Source organism: Cygnus atratus, chromosome 8 (assembly GCF_013377495.2).
Source record: "Cygnus atratus isolate AKBS03 ecotype Queensland, Australia chromosome 8, CAtr_DNAZoo_HiC_assembly, whole genome shotgun sequence".
In the NCBI taxonomy this organism is placed as follows: Eukaryota; Metazoa; Chordata; class Aves; order Anseriformes; family Anatidae; genus Cygnus; species Cygnus atratus.
This window is the reverse complement of record NC_066369.1, coordinates 13,661,534-13,681,009: the sequence shown is the minus strand read 5'-3', so window position 1 is coordinate 13,681,009 and position 19,476 is coordinate 13,661,534. Positions and strand designations below refer to the sequence as shown.

The 19,476-nt window shown below is 37.7% G+C and overlaps 1 protein-coding gene across 3 annotated transcripts in view; it reads right to left on the bottom strand.

Annotated features, from left to right (window-relative positions):
* Nucleotides 1-289: 289 nt before the first annotated feature.
* Nucleotides 290-19,476, bottom strand: part of BRINP3 (BMP/retinoic acid inducible neural specific 3) — a 252,538-nt gene continuing 233,351 nt past the window's right edge. For 2 of the 3 annotated variants that reach the window (XM_035537312.2, XM_050712419.1), the window contains one exon: nucleotides 290-1,758. In XM_035537312.2, the coding sequence (XP_035393205.1) occupies nucleotides 642-1,758 (1,117 nt within the window). In that variant the 3' untranslated portion in view covers nucleotides 290-641. The remainder of the gene's footprint in view (nucleotides 1,759-19,476) is intronic. The other variant, XM_050712418.1, reaches the window with a different exon arrangement.

Below are 19,476 nucleotides of genomic sequence, written 5' to 3'. Positions count from 1 at the left end.
CACTCTGGGAGCCTGTATGTCATGTTAAGCAACTTGAAAAGGGCATGCCTTTTCAAGTCTCAGAAGTGTAGCAAGTAAAGCATCACTACAGTTGTCACATCAGCTCAGCATGAACATTTAGATTCATATCATAAGAATACAATATTCCATAGTTTTGACTTTTCCATGGTTTCTGTTAAAACTATAAGTCACTATCTTTTATTTACCTACAACCTGTGTTCAACACACAAAAGTATATCAAGGTTACTACTTTTGTGTAAGAAGAAAGAATCCCACAGCATTTCTTTTTAATAACTGTTCAGCTACAAAATTTTATTGGTATCCTTCTATGTTCCCTCTAGAGGATGTAATGCACAAAAGCATTGCCACGGAACATATAAAATTACAAATGAAATTTATTGTAAAAAGTAGAATGTCTTCTAGACTGGTGTCAGTATTTATTTCATTCATAAACCAAAACTGCAGGTATAATATATTAATTGTCAGCAAGTTCATGTGTGTAAATTGCCATCCAACAGTATTGACTGATATAAGACAGATATTGAAAAGACAATTTAAATTTACTCTTCCAAACATAAACTGTTCCACAAAAGCACTGTAAAAACTCCTTCAAGGTTTTGTGTTGTGCTTCACATTTATGGTTAACTACATAATTTGGTTGTGTCATAATCCACTGTGTTTGGCAATTTGGCATTAAATGCCTGCAAAGCAGATTGAATCCTCACCACTTCACTGGTAGACAGTTTGAGTCTATGACGGAGCAAGCAAGAGAAGAGGTCTAGACGACGTTGACCAGGTGGAGAGAGTTTATTTACACGATCACGTATCTCTAACAGCTGCAAAAGTGCTGAGTCCTGTGATCCCTGAGTATAGGGGTAGTCCAGCTGCAAAATCAAGTCTCGAATTGCTTCTGGGTCAAAGTGCATGCTGTAGCCAAACACTTGGATGTTATTGATTTTCATGTAGCCCAGATTTCTTGAGGGATCAATAAATTCCAGGGGTTCATAGTAGATGCTCTCATTGCCATTTGGACCATTTGACTTTATTCGACTCCTCAGATAGATGTGTACTGTTTCAAAAAATGTCTTCCACTTGTTGCCCAGAGTCAGTGTCCAGTTATAACACTGAAGGGGTAAGTCCAGCTTAGTCCGCTCCCAGTCTGGGAAATTATTTTCATTCACAGGCATAAACCAGCTCTCAGAGTGGCTGCCCCCAAAAGGGTTGATGTAAACAGCAAGAACAGGCTCTAAGGTGCTGTTTTTAGTTAGGCAGATTTGAAGAGAGAGGCCCAGTATCATATGAACCAGGCTAGACTTGTACTTGTTACTCTTAAGGGTAAGGAGCATCCGCTTGCGCCAGGAAGGATCAAACCAGCTGTTGAGGCGCATGTCATTGCTGATGAAAATTGCATGGACCTCAATTCTCCGATCTGTCTTCTGCAGTAAATACTTCATTTCCAAGTCCTGAAGATCAGTCTCAAACCCAATGTAGTGTTCTGTTGATTCTGCCACTTCAGGCTTGCAAATCCCTTGGCTTAGCATGTATCCAGCATTGCAGCTCCCACAGCGGGTGCGGTTGTCAGGGGCACAGCTCAAACATGCAGAACCATCTCCAATCGTGCAGGGAAGGAACCCATGGCAGGCAACTTGATCATTAGGGCAGGTACATGTGTGAGTCTCTTCAGAAAAGCTCCCCAGGAGGCCATTTTCATTGCAGTAGAGAAAGGACTGGATGCGGTTGAGCCAATAGTTGGAAGATCTGCAACATTAAAATAATATATTTTAGCTCAAAGTGAGACACAAACACAATAAATACAACCTTGTAATTTTTTTATCAGAAAAAAAAAAAAAAAGATAAAGCTGTTTTTAGCAGCAAATTAAGGCACTATAAACATAACTAAAGTCAGATGACAGCATCTGCTCTCAGATAAATACGTCTAAATCACCTTTTAACAATGATAGAGAACTTTCCTTATAAGATCACACAACAGAAACGTTTGGTTCGCTTATTTTTTTTCTCTCTGTCTCTGTCAAGAAAGCCTATCAAAGAGCTGTTTTTCTGTAATTGTCTTCAGATTAACATCTTGAAATCCTATACAGTTGAGATTTTTTTCCTCGTACTATTTGCTCAGGGACATGCTTTGTATGTATCTAAGTGTGTATGACTTTGTACCATCCCTGTTTTGTTTTGAAGATTTTTCTAAGCTTGCACACTTTCTTGTTACTAGCTGTAACCATCCTGATTTATAAATAATGAGTCACAGAATGACCAAAATTCTTACCTGGAATAGCAAATAGGACCTCGCAGCCCACTAAAACAGATTCAGTCTTAATTCTCTGAACGAATTCCAACACAACAATATCCCTATGGGAAGCCACAGATGACCATGCTGTGTTTAGTTTTCATGTTCTGAGATGAAATTGAACTATCACTGATGTTTTTCTTGTCATTTCGTTTCAGTTCCACTAGAAACAACAGTTAATGTCCTAAATTACACTGTGAAAACAGATACTGAAACCAATAATTTAGCCTGATAAGGTACGGTTGCTAGCAGAAAGAAAATGTGAACATAGTTATATGGACATAGTCAAGAGAAAAATTATCTCCTTTCCCTATCTGTATTTTTAAGTCCTTCTTAGTAATCCTACAAGTGCACAGCTTAAAGGACCTGTTTTGTCTGCTGCAGAGTCAGTTTTATTGTTGCCACATGAATGATGATGGTTGTACAGTTCTTCTGTTTCAATTGCACTGTTTCAGTGCAAGAGCCTCACTTACTGACTTACTTTTTCTGTCATATCTGAATTTGTCTCAAGCATTGGATAGTTCAAAAATCTTAATGATTTTTTTTTTCCCAACTCTAGTATAAATACTAAAAGTAAAACATCCGGCATCTCAAAATCTGATTTTTTTGGAAACATGAAAATAAAAACCAGTAATATTACATCATTTTATACTCTGGTGACTCTCTGTTTTTGATGTTGTGGTTTTGTTTTGTTTGGCGAGTTTTTAGTCGTTTTTTTCACCTCTTTTCTGTTTCTTTTTTATATATTATCTATCAGTGTTTTATGGAAGTATAAGTATATATAATAACATCTGTGACATGAACGCCTAAACAACTTGCTTCTCTATACTTAGATGAAAGTCAACATTAAGGAAAAATATGTTTGGAAAGTTTATATCTTCCTTTCCTGAATAAAACTAGAACATCCATTCTACAAATAAATCCACTGTCACAATATAAATGTTACTCCAAAACTGAGCAGAACATTAAAGCTATAGCTTTCCCAGGTAGAATGGGAAGTTCCTGTGTGCTTGTTTTGACAGTAATCTGCACCTACCTTGCCCTGGCATAACTACATGTTGCGTAGTTTGTTGTACCTAAGGATACATTTGCATGATATATTCTGGTCAAATGAAAGCTCACTGTGCCTGAGCTCCAAGGCTAAACAAAGGCAGGTGACTACATTAGTTTCTCAGCAGATTAGCAGCTTGGATTTTGCATTGTGCTAGTATGGACAAGACATTTCTATATGGCTTGGAGGTTAAACAAAGACCATTTCTACTGGCCCAGAGCCCAGGCAGAGGTATCTTTCAACTACACTCCAGCTATGAATTTTGGAGCTTGACTTCAGATGCTTTTAAGCTAGATTTCTGAATAGTACTTTACTGAGGTATACTGGGTGTCAGTGGCAAGGTTTTGGCAGTGGAGAAGTGGGAGTGAGGGGAGCCTCTGTGGGAAGAGATCAGGGGCTGCCTTGGGCCAGACGCAGTTCCAGCCAGCTTCACAACAGCCCCACTGTAGCCGCAGCTGAGTCTGTCAGTGAAGATGCTGGCACCTCTGAGAAAACACATTTAAGAAAGGGCAAAATACTTCCTACCAGACTGAGGTAGAAAAGTGTGATAAAGGAGGGGGAGGAGGTGCTCAAGGTGCTGGAGTAGATTCCCCTCCAACCTGTGCAGAAGACCCCATGACAGAGCGGCTCTACCCTAAAGAGCTGCAGCCTGTGGGAAGGACCTACGCTGGAGCAGGAGCAAAGTGTGAGCGGAAGGAGTGGCAGAGAGGAGCTGTGATGGACTGATTGTAGCCCCTTGCTCACCATCCTTCATCACTGCCTGGGGCAGGAGGAGATAGAGGAGTTGGGAGTGAAGGAGTGGAGTAGAGCCAGTGAAAATGGGGGTGGGGGGAGATGTGTGTTTTAATTTTTGTTGTTGTTGTTGTTTCCTACTATTTAAGTCTCTTTCGCTTGGCAGTAAATTACATTAATTTTCCCCAAGTTGGGTCTGTGACTGTAACGGGTAAGTGATCTCCCTGTTCTCATGAGCTTTTTTATTTGATTTTTCTGCTGCCTCCTGTTGAAGAGGGGGAGTGAGAGAGCAGCTGGGTGGGCATCTTGCACCCAGCCAAGATCAAGCCACCACATGGGGAAAGGGAGATAATTTGCAGCTTTAAGATGATCTTTAAGATTTAAGCTGTTATGTTTCATCTACCCTTTCTTCCTCTTAGATGTAGTGTATAGGATTACAGTTTATTATATTATATTGCTACTTACTATTCTGCTTATTATTTGTCATTGAAATAGTTCAAAGAATGTTCTGTGTGGTAGTTTTCAGTATAAACAACAAATATCACTGCTAGTGTTCTGCAGAAAACAGAAAAGAAAAAGAAAAAGAAAAAGAAAAAGAAAAAGAAAAAAACAGGAAGAATATGAGGCTTCCACACTACTTAAAGTCAGATACTGTCTATACTGTCTAGTCTTATACAGGTACTAATTGACTCCGGAAAAAATGTTCTGTATCAAAAGTGTATACTAAAAAGTGTATATAATACATGTGTGTGAAAAGTTTTGGGATGTGCTTGTCCACAGTTTGCTAGGAAACTAAGTAACTAGGAGGCAGTGAGTAAAGATGTCCAGTTTGTCTTATCCTGGCTGCTCAGCCCCCATTTTTGTATAAAAGACTTTGGGGGGGGGGGGGGGGGAATAAAGGAGGATGTCTCCTCCTGTGGATACATCTGGGAATGTTAGATTGGACAAGTATCTGGAATGCAGGGTGAGCCAGACACAAAGAGAAAGAGAGTCTGCAGAATTATTGCAGATTGACAAAGAAGGGAGTTCAGAGAGCAGGGAACAAATTCTCTTGGTGCACAGAGGTGATGGAAAGAGGGAGACCTAATGAGAAACATGACACTGTTGGAAGAGGAGGATTTTCAATTGCTGGATTAAGGTTATTTAAATTAATAAAATTAATTGACAGGTGAAAGTTGATTTGACTTGGGTAGTTTACATCTCCAGCCACACAGTCTTTAGAATTTTTTTTTCCTTAGTAATGATATAATCTACTGTTTCTGTTATTATGACAAGCAAAATCCTTAATGACACTTCTTTGTTCTTTTTATTTTTAAAAAGCCTACCTACATTTTCAAAAGAAATGTGGCCAGCAGGGTGAGGCAGGGGATTCTCCCCCTCTACTCTGCCATGTAGTGGGTTTACATGGCAAGGTTTTGGTAGCAGGGGGCCATTGGGGTGGCTTCTGTGAGAAGAATCAAGAAGCTGCCTCATGTTAGATAAGGGGCCTGCTACTGGCCAGAGTCGAGCCAATAAGCAATGTTGTTTGCACCTCTGTGAGAGCAGATTTAAGAACGGGAAAAAGAAAAAAAAAAAAAAAGAAAAAGAAAAAAAAAGAGAAAAAAAATGAAAAAAAAAAAGAAAAAAGAAAGAAAAAAAATACCTGCTGCAGAACAGCAGCTGGGAGAGAGAAGAGTAAGAAACAGCCTTGCAGACACCAAGGTCAGCAAAGAGGTGGAAGAGGGTGGATGGGGGCGTGAAGGTGTTTTTGGTTTCTTTCCTATGTTTCTCACTTCTCTAGCTTGTTAGTAATAGGCAATAAATTTTACTCTCTCCCTACTCTGAGTCTGTTTTGCCTGTGACGTCAGCTGTTAAGTGATCTCCCCATCCTTATCTCAAACCTTGAGCCCTTTGCATCATATTTTCTCTCCCTTTCCCTTTGAGGAGTGGGAGTGAGAGAGCAGCTATGGTGGAGCTTGGCTGCCTACCCGAGTAAAACTACCACGTCTTCATGAGGCCCCACCTGGAATACTGCATCCAACTTTGGTGCCCTAGCACAAGAGAGACATGGACCTATCACAGCAGGTCCAGAAGAGGGCCACAAAAATTTTCAGAGCACTGGAGAACCTCCCCTATGAAGAAAGGCTGAGAGAGCTGGGGTTGTTTAGCCTGGAGGAGAGAAGACTCCAGGGAGACCTTATGGCCTATAGCCAACAGACGTAGATTGAGTCTCTAATACTTAAGGACAAAAAGAGTTTGTCTTCCTGAGTGATATATAAACCCCTAGTATTTCCTGTCCAAATAGAAAATTTTGCTGCCTCTCTAAGCTCATTATACAAGTCCAATATATGCTAACACCAGAATTTGAGGACCATTGAGCTGTTGAATATCCTCCACAAGGACCTCAGCCACAGGTTGACTGAAAATTTTACACAAATGACTGACTACAAGTCAGTAATTACATCTATATTATGCCAGATAGTTCTGAAAACGTAATTAAAATAAACAACTCTTCAAGGAAAATCAAAAGACATCTACTAGATATCTTTCTGGATTTTAATGGGATCCATTTTTCTTGCTCAGATCTTGCCATGGCCTCCAGACAACAGTATAGTGTGGGAATATTTTTTTGAAGCTTGGTGCATCTAGCTTGAGACAAACAAAATTTCACTTTCTTCTAGATTATTATCTTCTTCACCTAAGAGTCAACTAGTATCAGTTATTACTTGATGTCATTCATTGGATTTCCCTTTTCTAGTACATGAGATCTAATTATTCTTTATTTTTCTAAGTTAGGTGACTGAGCTTGTTCTTGGTTGTCTAGATACTCTGTGAAATTTTGAGTGTACCACTTCTAATTCACCTGGGTCAGGGCAGTCCCAGATAGGAGTACAGACTGGGAAAACTCATTGAAAGCAGCCCTGCAGAGAAGGATTTGGAGGGTTTGGTGGACAAAAAGCTTGACATGAGCCAACAGTGAACGATTGCAGCCCAGAAGGCCAAATGCATCCTGGGCTGCATCAACAGAGGAGTGGCCAGCACTGGAGGGAGGGGATTTTCCCCCTCTGCTCTGCTCTTGTGAGGCCCCACTTGGAGTACTGCGTCCAGGTCTGAAGCCCCCAGAACAAGAAGGACATGGATCTGTTAGAACAGGTCCAGAGGAGGGCCACAAAGATGATCAAGGGGCTGGAGCACCTGTCCTATGAAGAGAGGCTTAGAGAGTTGGGGATGTTCAGCCTGAAGAAGAGAAGGCTAAGAAGAGAAGGCTCCAGGGAGACCTTGTTGCAGCTTTTCAATACTTCAGGGGGCTTATAAAAAAGATGGAGAGCAAATTTTTGTTTGTTTGTTTGTTTTTTGTGTTTTGTTTTTTTTTGTTTGTTTGTTTGTTTTTGCTTGGGCAGATGATAGGACAAAGGGGAATGGTTTAAAACTAAGAACGGGGAGATTTAGATTAGAGATTAGGAGGAAATTCTTCACTCAGAAGATGGTGAAGAACTGGAACAGGTTGCCCAGAGAAGCTGTGGATGTCCCATCCCTGGAGGTGTTCAAGACTAGGTTGGATGAAGCCCTGGGCAACCTGATCTAATGTGTGGCATCCCTGTCTGTGGCAGGGGGTTGGAACTCAACGACTTTTAAGGTGCCTTCCAACCCAAGCCATTTTCTGATTCTATGACTAAATTCTCAGTACATCCCTTCATTCATCACGACATCATTCTGTATACATTGCCTGTGTCCTTTTACCTTCAATTGGTTCTATTTAATCAGTTCTATTCTCCTTGTGTTAATGGTGACTAGTGACAAAGAGGCTACTTATCTTGAGCAGTTGCTACTTACTTATTAATTAATTAAGAAATAAATGAAGACAATAAGTATCTGGGGGAAAGTTGAAAGGGCTCTCTAATTATCCTTTCAATAAGATTATAAGCAATATTATTTCATCTGGAAAATTACATTTACTAGCCTAATGTGTTTGTTTTTGCAGACCTTGAGCTGTAGAACTTTTGTGTTCCAAACCTAGTGAAAAAGAAAAAAAATCTTACTTACTTCAATGAGCTTTGAAACAAAATGTGTTGCTTGAAATATCTGTGCTTTCAAGATCATAAAATGTTATGTGACAAGCTATTATCAAAAGCTATTTTAATGAATAGTATACTTGACATCATAATCTTACTTTTGAACTAAAGTAATATTTAATTTAGATAAATAAATTAATTATAGTATAAGACAACTTCTATCAAATAATACAATGCTCCCCCAAAATTCCTCTGAATTTTTCTGTAACTTTTTTGTTGATTAATATAGAGTTAATGGAAATTAACCTTTCAAAAAGTAACAAAAAGTTACAAAAGAAGTGCATAGTCCAGGCTGGAATTTCTGCGTAAACATAAATATCATTGATTTTCCTGTTAGCTGAATACCTGTTGTCTTACTAGGAAATAGACCATCAACCCTCTGCTTACACAGAGTAGGGCACTGAGCCAGATAACTCATACAAAACACATACAACTATAAACCACATACATGTACCCTTTAGTTAAAACCCATCAACTGCCCTTCCACTTCGCAAAGAATTTCTAGTCACGTGAACCACATATCTCTTTCGTGGACAAACATTTATATCCAACCCTATTTAATTAATACATTTAGTTGTGTGTGACAGCATTCCAGAAACCTTTCACAAGTCTTAAAATTTAGTGGGAAATAGATTTCTAATTATTTATAGTTTAATAACAGGTCCAGCCAACTGAAGGAGTAAATTCTACCTTCTCACATTTAACCCTTTTCCTACTATATCAGAAGAAAATCAGGCTGTTGCTGGATGACCAGTATCTTTTGTGGGTGAACCTTCTGTTGCACAGGATGAACTAAGCAGTTGGCTACCATGCTTTCAGCTAGAATATTTACAGAGCAAATAAAGCCTGCCATATAATCCCACATTTACACAAGCATGGCAAAAAATAGCAATCTTAAGTGTTTTTGTAGATGAAATAATTCTGTGACAGATGCGCTGCATTACCTCTTAATGAAGTGCTTCCTAATTTTTAATTCTAATATGTCTTTAAAATATATATCTATGGCTATACAATAACTTTACATTTTAAAAAAAAAATAATAATAATTTCTTTGAACAATAGCAGTTGCAAGTTGAAATCCCAAACTTATGCTTACTCTTGTTCAATACACTGTAATATTAAACATAAGAACAAAGCAGTATGGTCACCTTATATAATAGCTATGGCAAGTACTTAATCATGATATGACACTTTTACCTCCCTCTCTGCCTCACTAAGTGCTTAACATCTGTTGTACATCAGATGGTTCAGTAGCAGATGATGAGTACTCAGTGAGGCAGATGCTAAGTAAAAAAATGAAGACAATTTAACTGGAAATGTATAGACAGTAAAATACCCATTACCTATTTTTCCCTCCTTTGGAGGTTGAGTCCAGTATAAATCTGTAAGACAGGAACATCAACAGCAAATGCACTTACAAGCCTCTTTAAAACATCCTACACTTGATCTTGTGGGATCACCTCTTGGGAAGGACAAATAAGAATCCAAGTACTTAGTTCCTCTGCTGTGATTCTTAACAGGAACATTAATTTTTACTAAATTTGATAATGGTCTTTATGTGAATGCACTTTTCTTCTGGGAATCACCATAAAACTACTATCCTGACAGTCACCAGAAGGCCAGCGAACGATTGATTAGAAGACTGAATGTGTTTAGTTTGTTCAGCCTTACAAAATTAAAGTAGTACTATAAACACTGCTCCAATAAACACACCTGAAATTATTTGATTATGGCTGATGTTACAGGTATGTCAGTGATACTCTCAATGACAGCTTCAAATCCTACTCTAAATGATGATAAATGGGAGCAATGAAGCTGTTCTGAGTTCACACCTTATAATTTCACAGCTGGCTCTGCCTGAGCCAGATGTTTTAAATCTCTTCTAAAGATCTGCACTAGCTACATGGCCTATGGTGAAACTGAGGTTTTCACAAACTGCATACTCATCCCACAGCATCTTGTGACGTAGAGAAGGAGCGTGATGCTTTTCTGAATGTATATAAATGAAAAAAAGAGCTTCTAGTTAGAAATTTGCTAAAATCCCATGCTAGTGTTCACAGAAAGCATATTAATTATGTGTGAAAATTATATAGAAATATCATTACCATATGCTAAAATTGCTAAAGAGGATGTGGGAACTAAAAGGTAGTTTGGTTTGAGACCTGTGTATGACACCTATGCTACAGGAAAGGGACTGGAAGAACAAGGAGGCTGATTCTGTTGCTAGGATTAATAACAACCTATACTGAATCTACATTGACTCATTGAAGTCAAATACTGTCTTCTCCCTTCTTAATCACATCTAAGAATAATCTTTGCAGAACCCCCAGTTCTTGTGTCACCGTTCTGCAGCTCTTGCCACAGCAATGAGTGGTACTCTATATTTTAAAACCAATAATGCATGTTTAATTTAAATTCCAGATTGTTTTAATTATAAAGCAGAATTAAACCCCTGTACTAAAAGACATAGACATCTAACACCTTGTGGGGAAGAAAAAAAAAAAAAAAAAACCTGCCAAGAGTTACTTGATGTTTCATACTAAAAATATTTTGACATTGAAAAGATATTTGTCATTATTTAGATAAGTCTGACATGGGGCAGCTGCTAGCTAAACTCTCACAACAGTTTTTTTTGGTTGGTTGGTTGGTTATTTTTTTTTCTTAAGAATAAACTCCTGACATTGTTTTATTGATTAAACAAAGCCACATACAATTTGAAGATCTTCTCAAAGTTCATGAAATCCTCACTCTAGGAAACAAAGCTTTTAACAATGAATCTTTAATGCTTTTTGTTTGTTTTCTTCTTAATAAAATGTTTGTTGTGGTAACACATCTAGAGCAACTTAGAGTTTTATCTCTGAGTAAGTATGTACATGCAGTTATTTAACTTTTTAAAGGTATTTAGGGCTTGTTGATTTTCCTGGATATAAAGATCATATTCTGCTTAATTTTTCAGAGGATCTTTCCAGTTAGCATGTTAGGAGTACACAAATCTGTAGTTTTAACTACACTGATGTTGCACCTCCTTTATTCTTGTAGCAAAGATTTTCTAATCTTTAGCACTTTCCCCCCCAACAAAGAATAGTCATATAGATAGCATTTTAAGATAACGTACCCACTCTTTTTTGACAAAGCTATAAGCTATAGTGAAATCAGAATCAAACTGCTTTGTAATAACAGTTATTTTAAAAGCTTCAAATCAGAGACAAGCTTTGAAAGCTTTTACTAAATAATGATCCCTAGCTTGTAAATAACAATCCATTGCAGGGACAAAGGAAATGCCAGTCAAATTAATTAATCCTGTTTAAAAAAAAAAAAAAAAAAAAGAGAGAGAAATTAGAGGCACTAGGAAAAAAAAAAGTTGATGTGCACAGAAGGAACAAGGAAGTTACAAAAAAAACAAAAATGCAAATGATACGACATCATATCTGTTTCTTAAAGCCACTCATCTGATACATATCTATGTACATGTACTTGTTTTTCTAGTGTTAGATGAGTACAAAACTCATCTTGGGCAACAGATTATCCATTAATTCTGCAAGCTTTTACATGGGCTTTTCCACATGTATATTAAAGTGCAATTGTGAAGAAAAATTATGAAAGTAGGAGCTTATCTAGACATTTTAATTATTTGTCCATTTGACATGCATCTTTAAGACATTAGAAAAATAACTAGGAATATTATTTCAACACAATCAACCTTTTCACGTCAGGGAAAGTGAAGGAAGTATAAAATTGGACAAACTGAAGATAGACCACCCAACTACTTTTAGAAAGGCAAGTAATATAAGAACATGATAATTCCACATAAACAACTGTACACAATGCAGAGACTCATACACTAGCATGCGATTGACCTATTGATTTGACAACAAAAAGAATATCCTTCTGCAGAGATGAATGCTTACATCTTGAAATCAGTATGATTAGTGTAGCCCTGCACCATTGCTGCCTTTCCCCCACAGCTTCATGTTAATGTAGGTTGAGCAATGACAGCTCTTTGTTCTGTGTTCAACTGTCCATAAAATAGATAAAGCAAAGAATAAATTAAATGGAAGGACCATTGGCTTACAAAAAGGAGAAAAAAATGAAATGTTATTTTGAGATTAAAGATATTCCATTGTAAGATGTAAGTGTAAAAATAGCTAATTTATGTGTGTCTTCCTATCCAAAGTTACACATAGCAATGAAGTAATTGTAACATAATTATGAGAACAGGGCTTCCTCAAATTATCTGAATCTATTTTAATTAGGCATAATCCTAATTTATAGGAAGAAGTGACACAGCAGGGGCTGCTAAAACTGGATTCCCTTATCAACATATATCCTCCCTTTGTAAATTCGTGGCAAGGTTTTGGTAGCAAGGGGCCATAGGGGTGGCTTCTGTGAGAAGAATCTAGAAGCTGCCCCATGTAAGGTAAGGGCCCCACCGCTGACCAGAGTCGAGCCAATAAGCGATGTTGTTTGCACCTCTGTGAGAGCATATTTAAGAAAGGAAAAAATAATAATAATAAAAAAAAAAATCGCCAGGAGCTGGGAGAGGGAGAGGAGTGAGAAACAGCCTTGCAGGCACCAAGGTCAGTGAAGAAGGAGGGGGAGAGGTGCTCCAGGCGCCGGAGCAGAAGTCCCCTGCGGCCTGTGGTGAGGACCATGGTGAAGCAGGCTGTCCCCCTGTCCCCCTGCAGCCCATGGAGTACCACGGTGGAGCAGGGTTCCACGCTACAGCCCATGGAGGAGACCACGGTGGAGGAGGTGGATCTGCACTGACGGAGGCTGCGGCCTGTGGAGGACCCCTGCCAGAGCAGATTCTGGGCCAGACCTGTAGCCCGTGGAAAGGAGACCACACAGGAGCAGATGACCTGGCAGGAGCTGCTGCCCGTGGGGGATCCAGGTTGGAGCAGTTTGCTCCTGAGCGATGGACCCCGTGGTACGGACCCATACCTGGAGCAGTTCTTGAAGAGCTGCTGCATGGGGGAAGCCGACACCGGATCAGTTCAGTAAGGACTGCATCCCGTCGGAGGGATCCCACAGCACAGGGGACGAGAATGATCAAGAAGGAGCAGCGGAGACAAAGTGCTATGGACTGACCACAACCCCAATTCCCCCATTCCCCTGCACCGCTCAGGGGGAGGAGGTGGAAGAGGGAGGATGGGGGGGAAGGCATTTTTGTTTTTTTTTTCCTTTGTTTCTCACTTCTCTAACTTGTTAGTAATAGGCAATAAATCCTACTGTCTCCCTACGCTGAGTCTGTTTTGCCCGTCACAATAATTGCTGAGCGATCTCCCTGTCCTTATCTCAACCCTTGAGCCTTTTTCATCGTATTTTCTCCCTGTTCCTCTTTGAGGAGGGAGAGTGAGAGAGCGGTTGTGGTGGAGCTCAGCCACCCACCCGAGTAAAACCACATTACACCAAAGCAAGAATCTCCCAGTAAAGATTAATGGTTTTAATTAAAGAATACAAAACTCAGTACTGTATTCATACCTCATATATTATATTAAAAAAAAAAAAGAAGCTCAATGTGCTTTTTTTTTCTCTCATGTTAATAACTGAGAACAACATAAAATAAATACATTTTGCGCAAGCCCTCAGTCTTAATGTAGGCACAATATACTTTACAGGAGAAGAGAAGTTTGTTTTTCTGCCACGATATATTTGAATAAATTACAAAGGCACCGTTATGGTTCTGAAGAAAATGTAGAGGCTGTCTAAAAAAATAGTTTCACGCTGGGTTTAAAGAATTTATTTCTGTATTTTGTTTAACAATGTATAATTCTAATAGAAAGATGCCACTGGTGTGAGGATCATAAATAGGGAAAGTATTAACATAAATGGACAGATGTTGCATGTACATAATATAGACATATAAAAATTATATATTGCATACAATATATGTAGATATATTATGTAATGTAATGATATTGTATAAAACTAAATAGGTGACAGTATAGTAATAATGCTTATAAACAAATTCCAAGTAATTACACCATAATCTTTTTTGTCTATCTTAAACAAACAAACAAACAAACAACAACAGCAAAAGAACCAATACTGAAATGCAACATATAAATTGATAGGAAGGCTGAATGAATTGTTGTCTCCTCAGAATTTCTTCTGGCAGAAACAAGTCAAAATATATACTTGTTGTACATGCCACATTAACTCCTGTGCATTAATTTGCAGTTCTGCCAAAAAATCAAAGTTGTTAGGATATATCTCACAGCTTTCTAACTCAGCTTTGGTGTTTTTTTTTTGTTTGTTTGTTTATGTTCGCTTGTTTGTTTTCTTTTTGATCTTGTCATTGGCTCCCCAGTATAGTGGTTACAGCCCCAAGCCTATCAATGTTCAAGAAATGATTGGACAATGTTCTTAGATAAACAGTTTATCTCATAGGTTTCTCTGTATGGAATCAAGAGTTGGAATTAATGATCCTCATGGGTCCCTTCCAAATCAATATATTCTATGATTCTGCAATTTTATTTGTTTTACAAAACATGGTTTTCCTACAAGAAAGCAGGAGAAGGACTCTTTATTGGGGAGTGTTGTGTTTGGACATGGAGTAATGGCTTTAAACTCAAAGAGGGTAGATTTGGATTAGACATAGGGAAGAAATTCTTTACTATGAGGGTAGTGAGGCATTGGAACAGGTTGCCCAGAGAAGCTGTGGATGCACCATCCCTAGATATGTTAAAGGCCAGGCTGGGATGGGGCTTTGAGAAACCTGATCTAGTGGAAGGTGCCCCTGTTCATGTCAGGGTGGGTGGAATTAGATGATCTTTAAGGTCCCTTCCAACCCAACCCATTCTACAATTCCATGGTCAGGTCAATCTGTTTTGTCCACAGTTTTCTTTGCTGCATCAGCATGTTATCTGTTCAAGAAAATCACATATGTTGGATTATGTTAATACCCTCCACCTGAGAAGAACGTATGAAGGGTAATCAGTTATAAATCGTAATCTGAAGTTACAGCCTTTGATACAGAGAAAGAACATATTAGTTCTGCTAAACTGTTTATATTTCTAGATATTCAATCTCATTTTGATGAATTGCTCTCTCCTCATTATTATGTGTTTATACTTACCATAATATCAAAGGGGAGAAAGAAAATCTCCCCATGCAGAAGAGCTTCATAGAATCATTTTTCTTTCTGTTTAGCGAAACTAGCATGCTGCTCCCAGAAGGGACACAGAACTCCAGAGAAACCATGTGTACTACATGTTTATGTAAAACTGTTAAATAGTTCTGTTAAATGGGGTTTCTGATATGGAATTATACTGAAATGCAAGCAGCGCTCTTATTTCTGGAAAGTTACCTGAAGGGAGATTGATGCACAAGCTGCAGAGAAGTGCAATGCTGTCCTCAGTTATTGCAGAATGAAATGCCATGTAGAGCAACTTGCTGTCCTTTGCCTGATGTATTTGGATGTAATCTTGAAACTCATATGCAGAGTAAATGGCTGATTTTTATTTATTTTTTCTTAACCTGTACAAAATTGTACAACACCTGTAGTATCTTTGCACTTTTAACTACTTAGTATCAGGAAGGACTGTTAAACATTAAGATTGTGAATCAGGTTATGAAACAAAGAATTCCACAATGATAGTTTTTAAATATGTAATTAGTAGGATAATAGCTGTACCAAGATATCTCAAAAAGGATTCTGTCTATTCTCAACACCTTGCAAATATTATTGTACTCTGTATTGTGTTTATAATGAAAGTGACTTCAGAACAAGCATGAAGACATTATCAGTATAGAAAGTGTCAATCTTTCTTAAGAAACTTTGTATTGAAGAATTTCCAACCTAAGTGGCACAACAGATGAAAAGAAAAAGAACTGGGATGTCGGATGCGCTCACAAAGGTTTTAGAGATATAGTGAGGGGATGACGAGAACTTGAGGTGGATAACTACAGAGCAACTAGCTGAAGTGTGAGTCTGGAGCTTTAATATTCCCTCTGCTCTGCAGAAGATTTCTTACTGTGCACAGTGAATACCACTGAATAACAAGGAATAGCCACAAAAATAGCCCTAATGTCCTGAGGCATAAATATCACCCTTTTATTTTTTTTTCTTCTGTTTATTCAATACACAATCTGTCCATGTGGGTTTCCAGGTCTCTTTTATTTGCATTTTGGTGGATAAAGTGACTTCGCATTCATATTAAAGGGGCATTTACAGGTGCTGAGAAAATTTGGTTGGATCTTTTTCAGCCTGCTTACTATGGCACTTTCTTTCGACGCATTAATGCCTTTTCACCTGTTTGTAGCTGCTACCATTTTGTGGTACTTTTGTTTGACAGCAAAGGCAAGCAGATTTGTCACTGGGAAATTAAGCAAGGCTCTAACACAAACACTCTTACCTTGATGAGTAATTACAGTCTCTGCTGGCAAAAGGACAGAAAAGCCCAAATCTACACAGAATCCAGTGTTTTTCACAAGGCTGATAACAACTGGAATTGACATTACCAGAAAGTTAAAAAAAAAATAGACCCTGCTCAAATTTTGCCTAATTAGTTGTTTTTTGAAGTTAACTGTATGCAGCTGTAAGAAGACGTATGTCATATAACTAATGAAAATTAATGTTAGTTTTATATCTGGCAGGAGTTTTATGATCAGTGCAGCTTGCTGCAATACAGTTGTAAAGCATTACTATTATCTGAATGCTTATTACTTTTTCGATCTACTTACCTCACTCTGGACTCGTTCAAAAAATGAAGGCATTGATGAAAAGACTACATTTAACTTCAGAGCACTCATGATCAACCATTGATATATGTTTAATACTAGCCCTGTGAGAAACTGTGTTTCTGACTAGAGGCTGAAACTCAGCGACATAATTTTAAAAGTATATAAAGATACTACCTGTACTTACAAACAGTACATTGCAAATGATCCTTATTTATACAAATGTAACTGGACTGAATTCTTTTAATACTACCTAGCAGCTTCCACTGTCTGTTTTTAGTTTCTCTGGAAACCATTACAAATCTTTTTCACAATATTTCAAATCTGAATTGCTACATGAACTACCTCTCCACATATGGGTACTTAAGCTCTTAATTAAAATAACTACACCATTAGCTCCACAAAAAAAGGAGTTGGTGGGTGCTGTAAGACCATTTAATTTCCCTGGATCAGATGACTGAGATGGATGAGAAAATTTGAAACTTTGAAGAGCTATGGCATAATCTGCAGTCTATTCTAAGATAACCTAAAGGTTGAGGATTGCAACAATTTCATAATGTTCATATGAAGACAATATTAGGGCAAAGGTAACCATTAGAAAAAGAGGAGGGAATGTTTATTCATCTCCTTTGCTCCGGGAGAAAGTCTTGCTTACTTGCCCTAGGGTTATTATTTTTGGTATAGGCTGATCTGCAATTTAATTGATTTTTCTTTTTCCTACTGATTCTACTTAAAATTTCCTACTGAGTTTGAACATGGCTGTCAAGCAGGCTGTTTTATAGACACTTCCAACACTTCCAATTTTGAACTTTTTAATATGGTTTACATTTTTTTTTCCAATATGCACTGTGATAAAAAAAAAAGACTATGCTTTGTTAGCCAATTTGTATTCAGCTTATGCTGTTAAGCACGTAAAACATAAGTTCACTAGAATGAGTTCAAAAGCAAAGACTGTAACACCAATACTCAATCTCTCACCCCCACCCCTAATAAGGTACTTACCCTTCAGTATCCTACAGTCAAGTACAATTCTCAAGTACATGAAGAGAAAGCAAAAAAAACAGAAGACTGACTGAATCCTGTCAGTATGCTTGGGTAGCTGATCCCCATGCCCTTTGCTAAAGCACGAATCATAACTTAAAGTCAGGGAATTACAATTCAGGAACAGAAATACCAAACTTCAGATAAAATGGAATCAAGGTGAAGAACAGAGAACAAAAAAAGAAAAAGCCATCTATAAAAGCTTAGCTTTAACAGTGTTGTATCAAAAAGAAATATGATCTTCTATCAGCTCTCTTACTGTTCTTTGGAAAATTGCCATTTTTTAATATTGGAAAGCATTTTTTTTCTTTTTTTCTTTTTTCTTTTTTCTTTTTTTTAACATATGATTCATTTGGAATACAGAGTTACAATACCTTACATAAATATACTGTTAGTTATGACCAGCTTATGCATAACAATGACCTGGGTTTCCTCTTAATATCAGTGGGCTATTAATTGCTAATAAACAAAATATTGTTCATACGCTTTTTTTTTTTTTTTTTTTAGAGAAACATTGAAAATATTGAGGAATACCTATATTACTTACATTGTGCTAAGAAATACCTTATTCTAGTTCTACACCTAATCCAAATATGAAAGAGCTTCCTTTTCTCAGGGGAAGGTGGAAGCAGTACATTGTTCTTGTGTCAGGTAGAAGGGGCTGGATTTTTATCCATCAGAAATTTATATAAATCAGAAATGATTGATGGATAAGACTTTCTGCCCCCAAAGTATAGTCTACCAAGGACATAAAAGTACCTCTAAGGATCACATGAGGCCACATCACAATGAACTCAGACCTACCACTGTGTTACAATTTGTTTCACATTTTCTTTCCTTATGAACTATCAAAATTGCAACAATGACAAAATAAAATAAAGCATCTGAAGGTTAGAAATGAGAACATACAGGCCCGTAGACCTAGAATTTCCCTGTATTGAATGCATGCACTGGGAGTCATCTTTTGTTTGTCTTTTCCCGCAACTAGTTCTTTATTCATTTGCACTGCAAAAGGCTCATGAATGGTTCATATCTCACTGTTTTCAAATTTCATACCACTTCAGTATTAGTTGAGTAATGTTGGATATATCAGTCATCTGTAAAGTAATTTTTCAGAACATTTGAAACAATAGTATTTGAGATTTTCTTTAGAAATATGCAGCTTCCCTACTTAGGATCCACTATAATAGAAATGATTTGTGAAAATGTTGTTTGAGATGCTACTCAAGATTCTCCTGTTTTACAACCAGAGCTGGGCAGGCTCTGAGCAGTGAATCTAATATAGTGCATGAGCAGCACCTGTTGTGTTCACAATGACAATAACTTCCAAATACTTTTTAGATGAGCATGCATACTAAATTTACAGGCTAAGGAAGTCCTCTCCAATTAAAAATAGATTGTCCTTAACAGAATCTAAAAATGCAAACTACAGTGACTGTGCTATTTCCTTTGGCAAGATTTTTTTCTCTTTTGTAGCAAATTTACCTCAACTGTTTCTGCTTTATTGCCCATATAAGATAGAAAATTCCATTTGCTGCTGTCTGTTGTTACATTTGCAATTTTCTACAATATCTGTATGTATGTGTAGTATTTTTTTCATTTGTTACTTTAGAGAA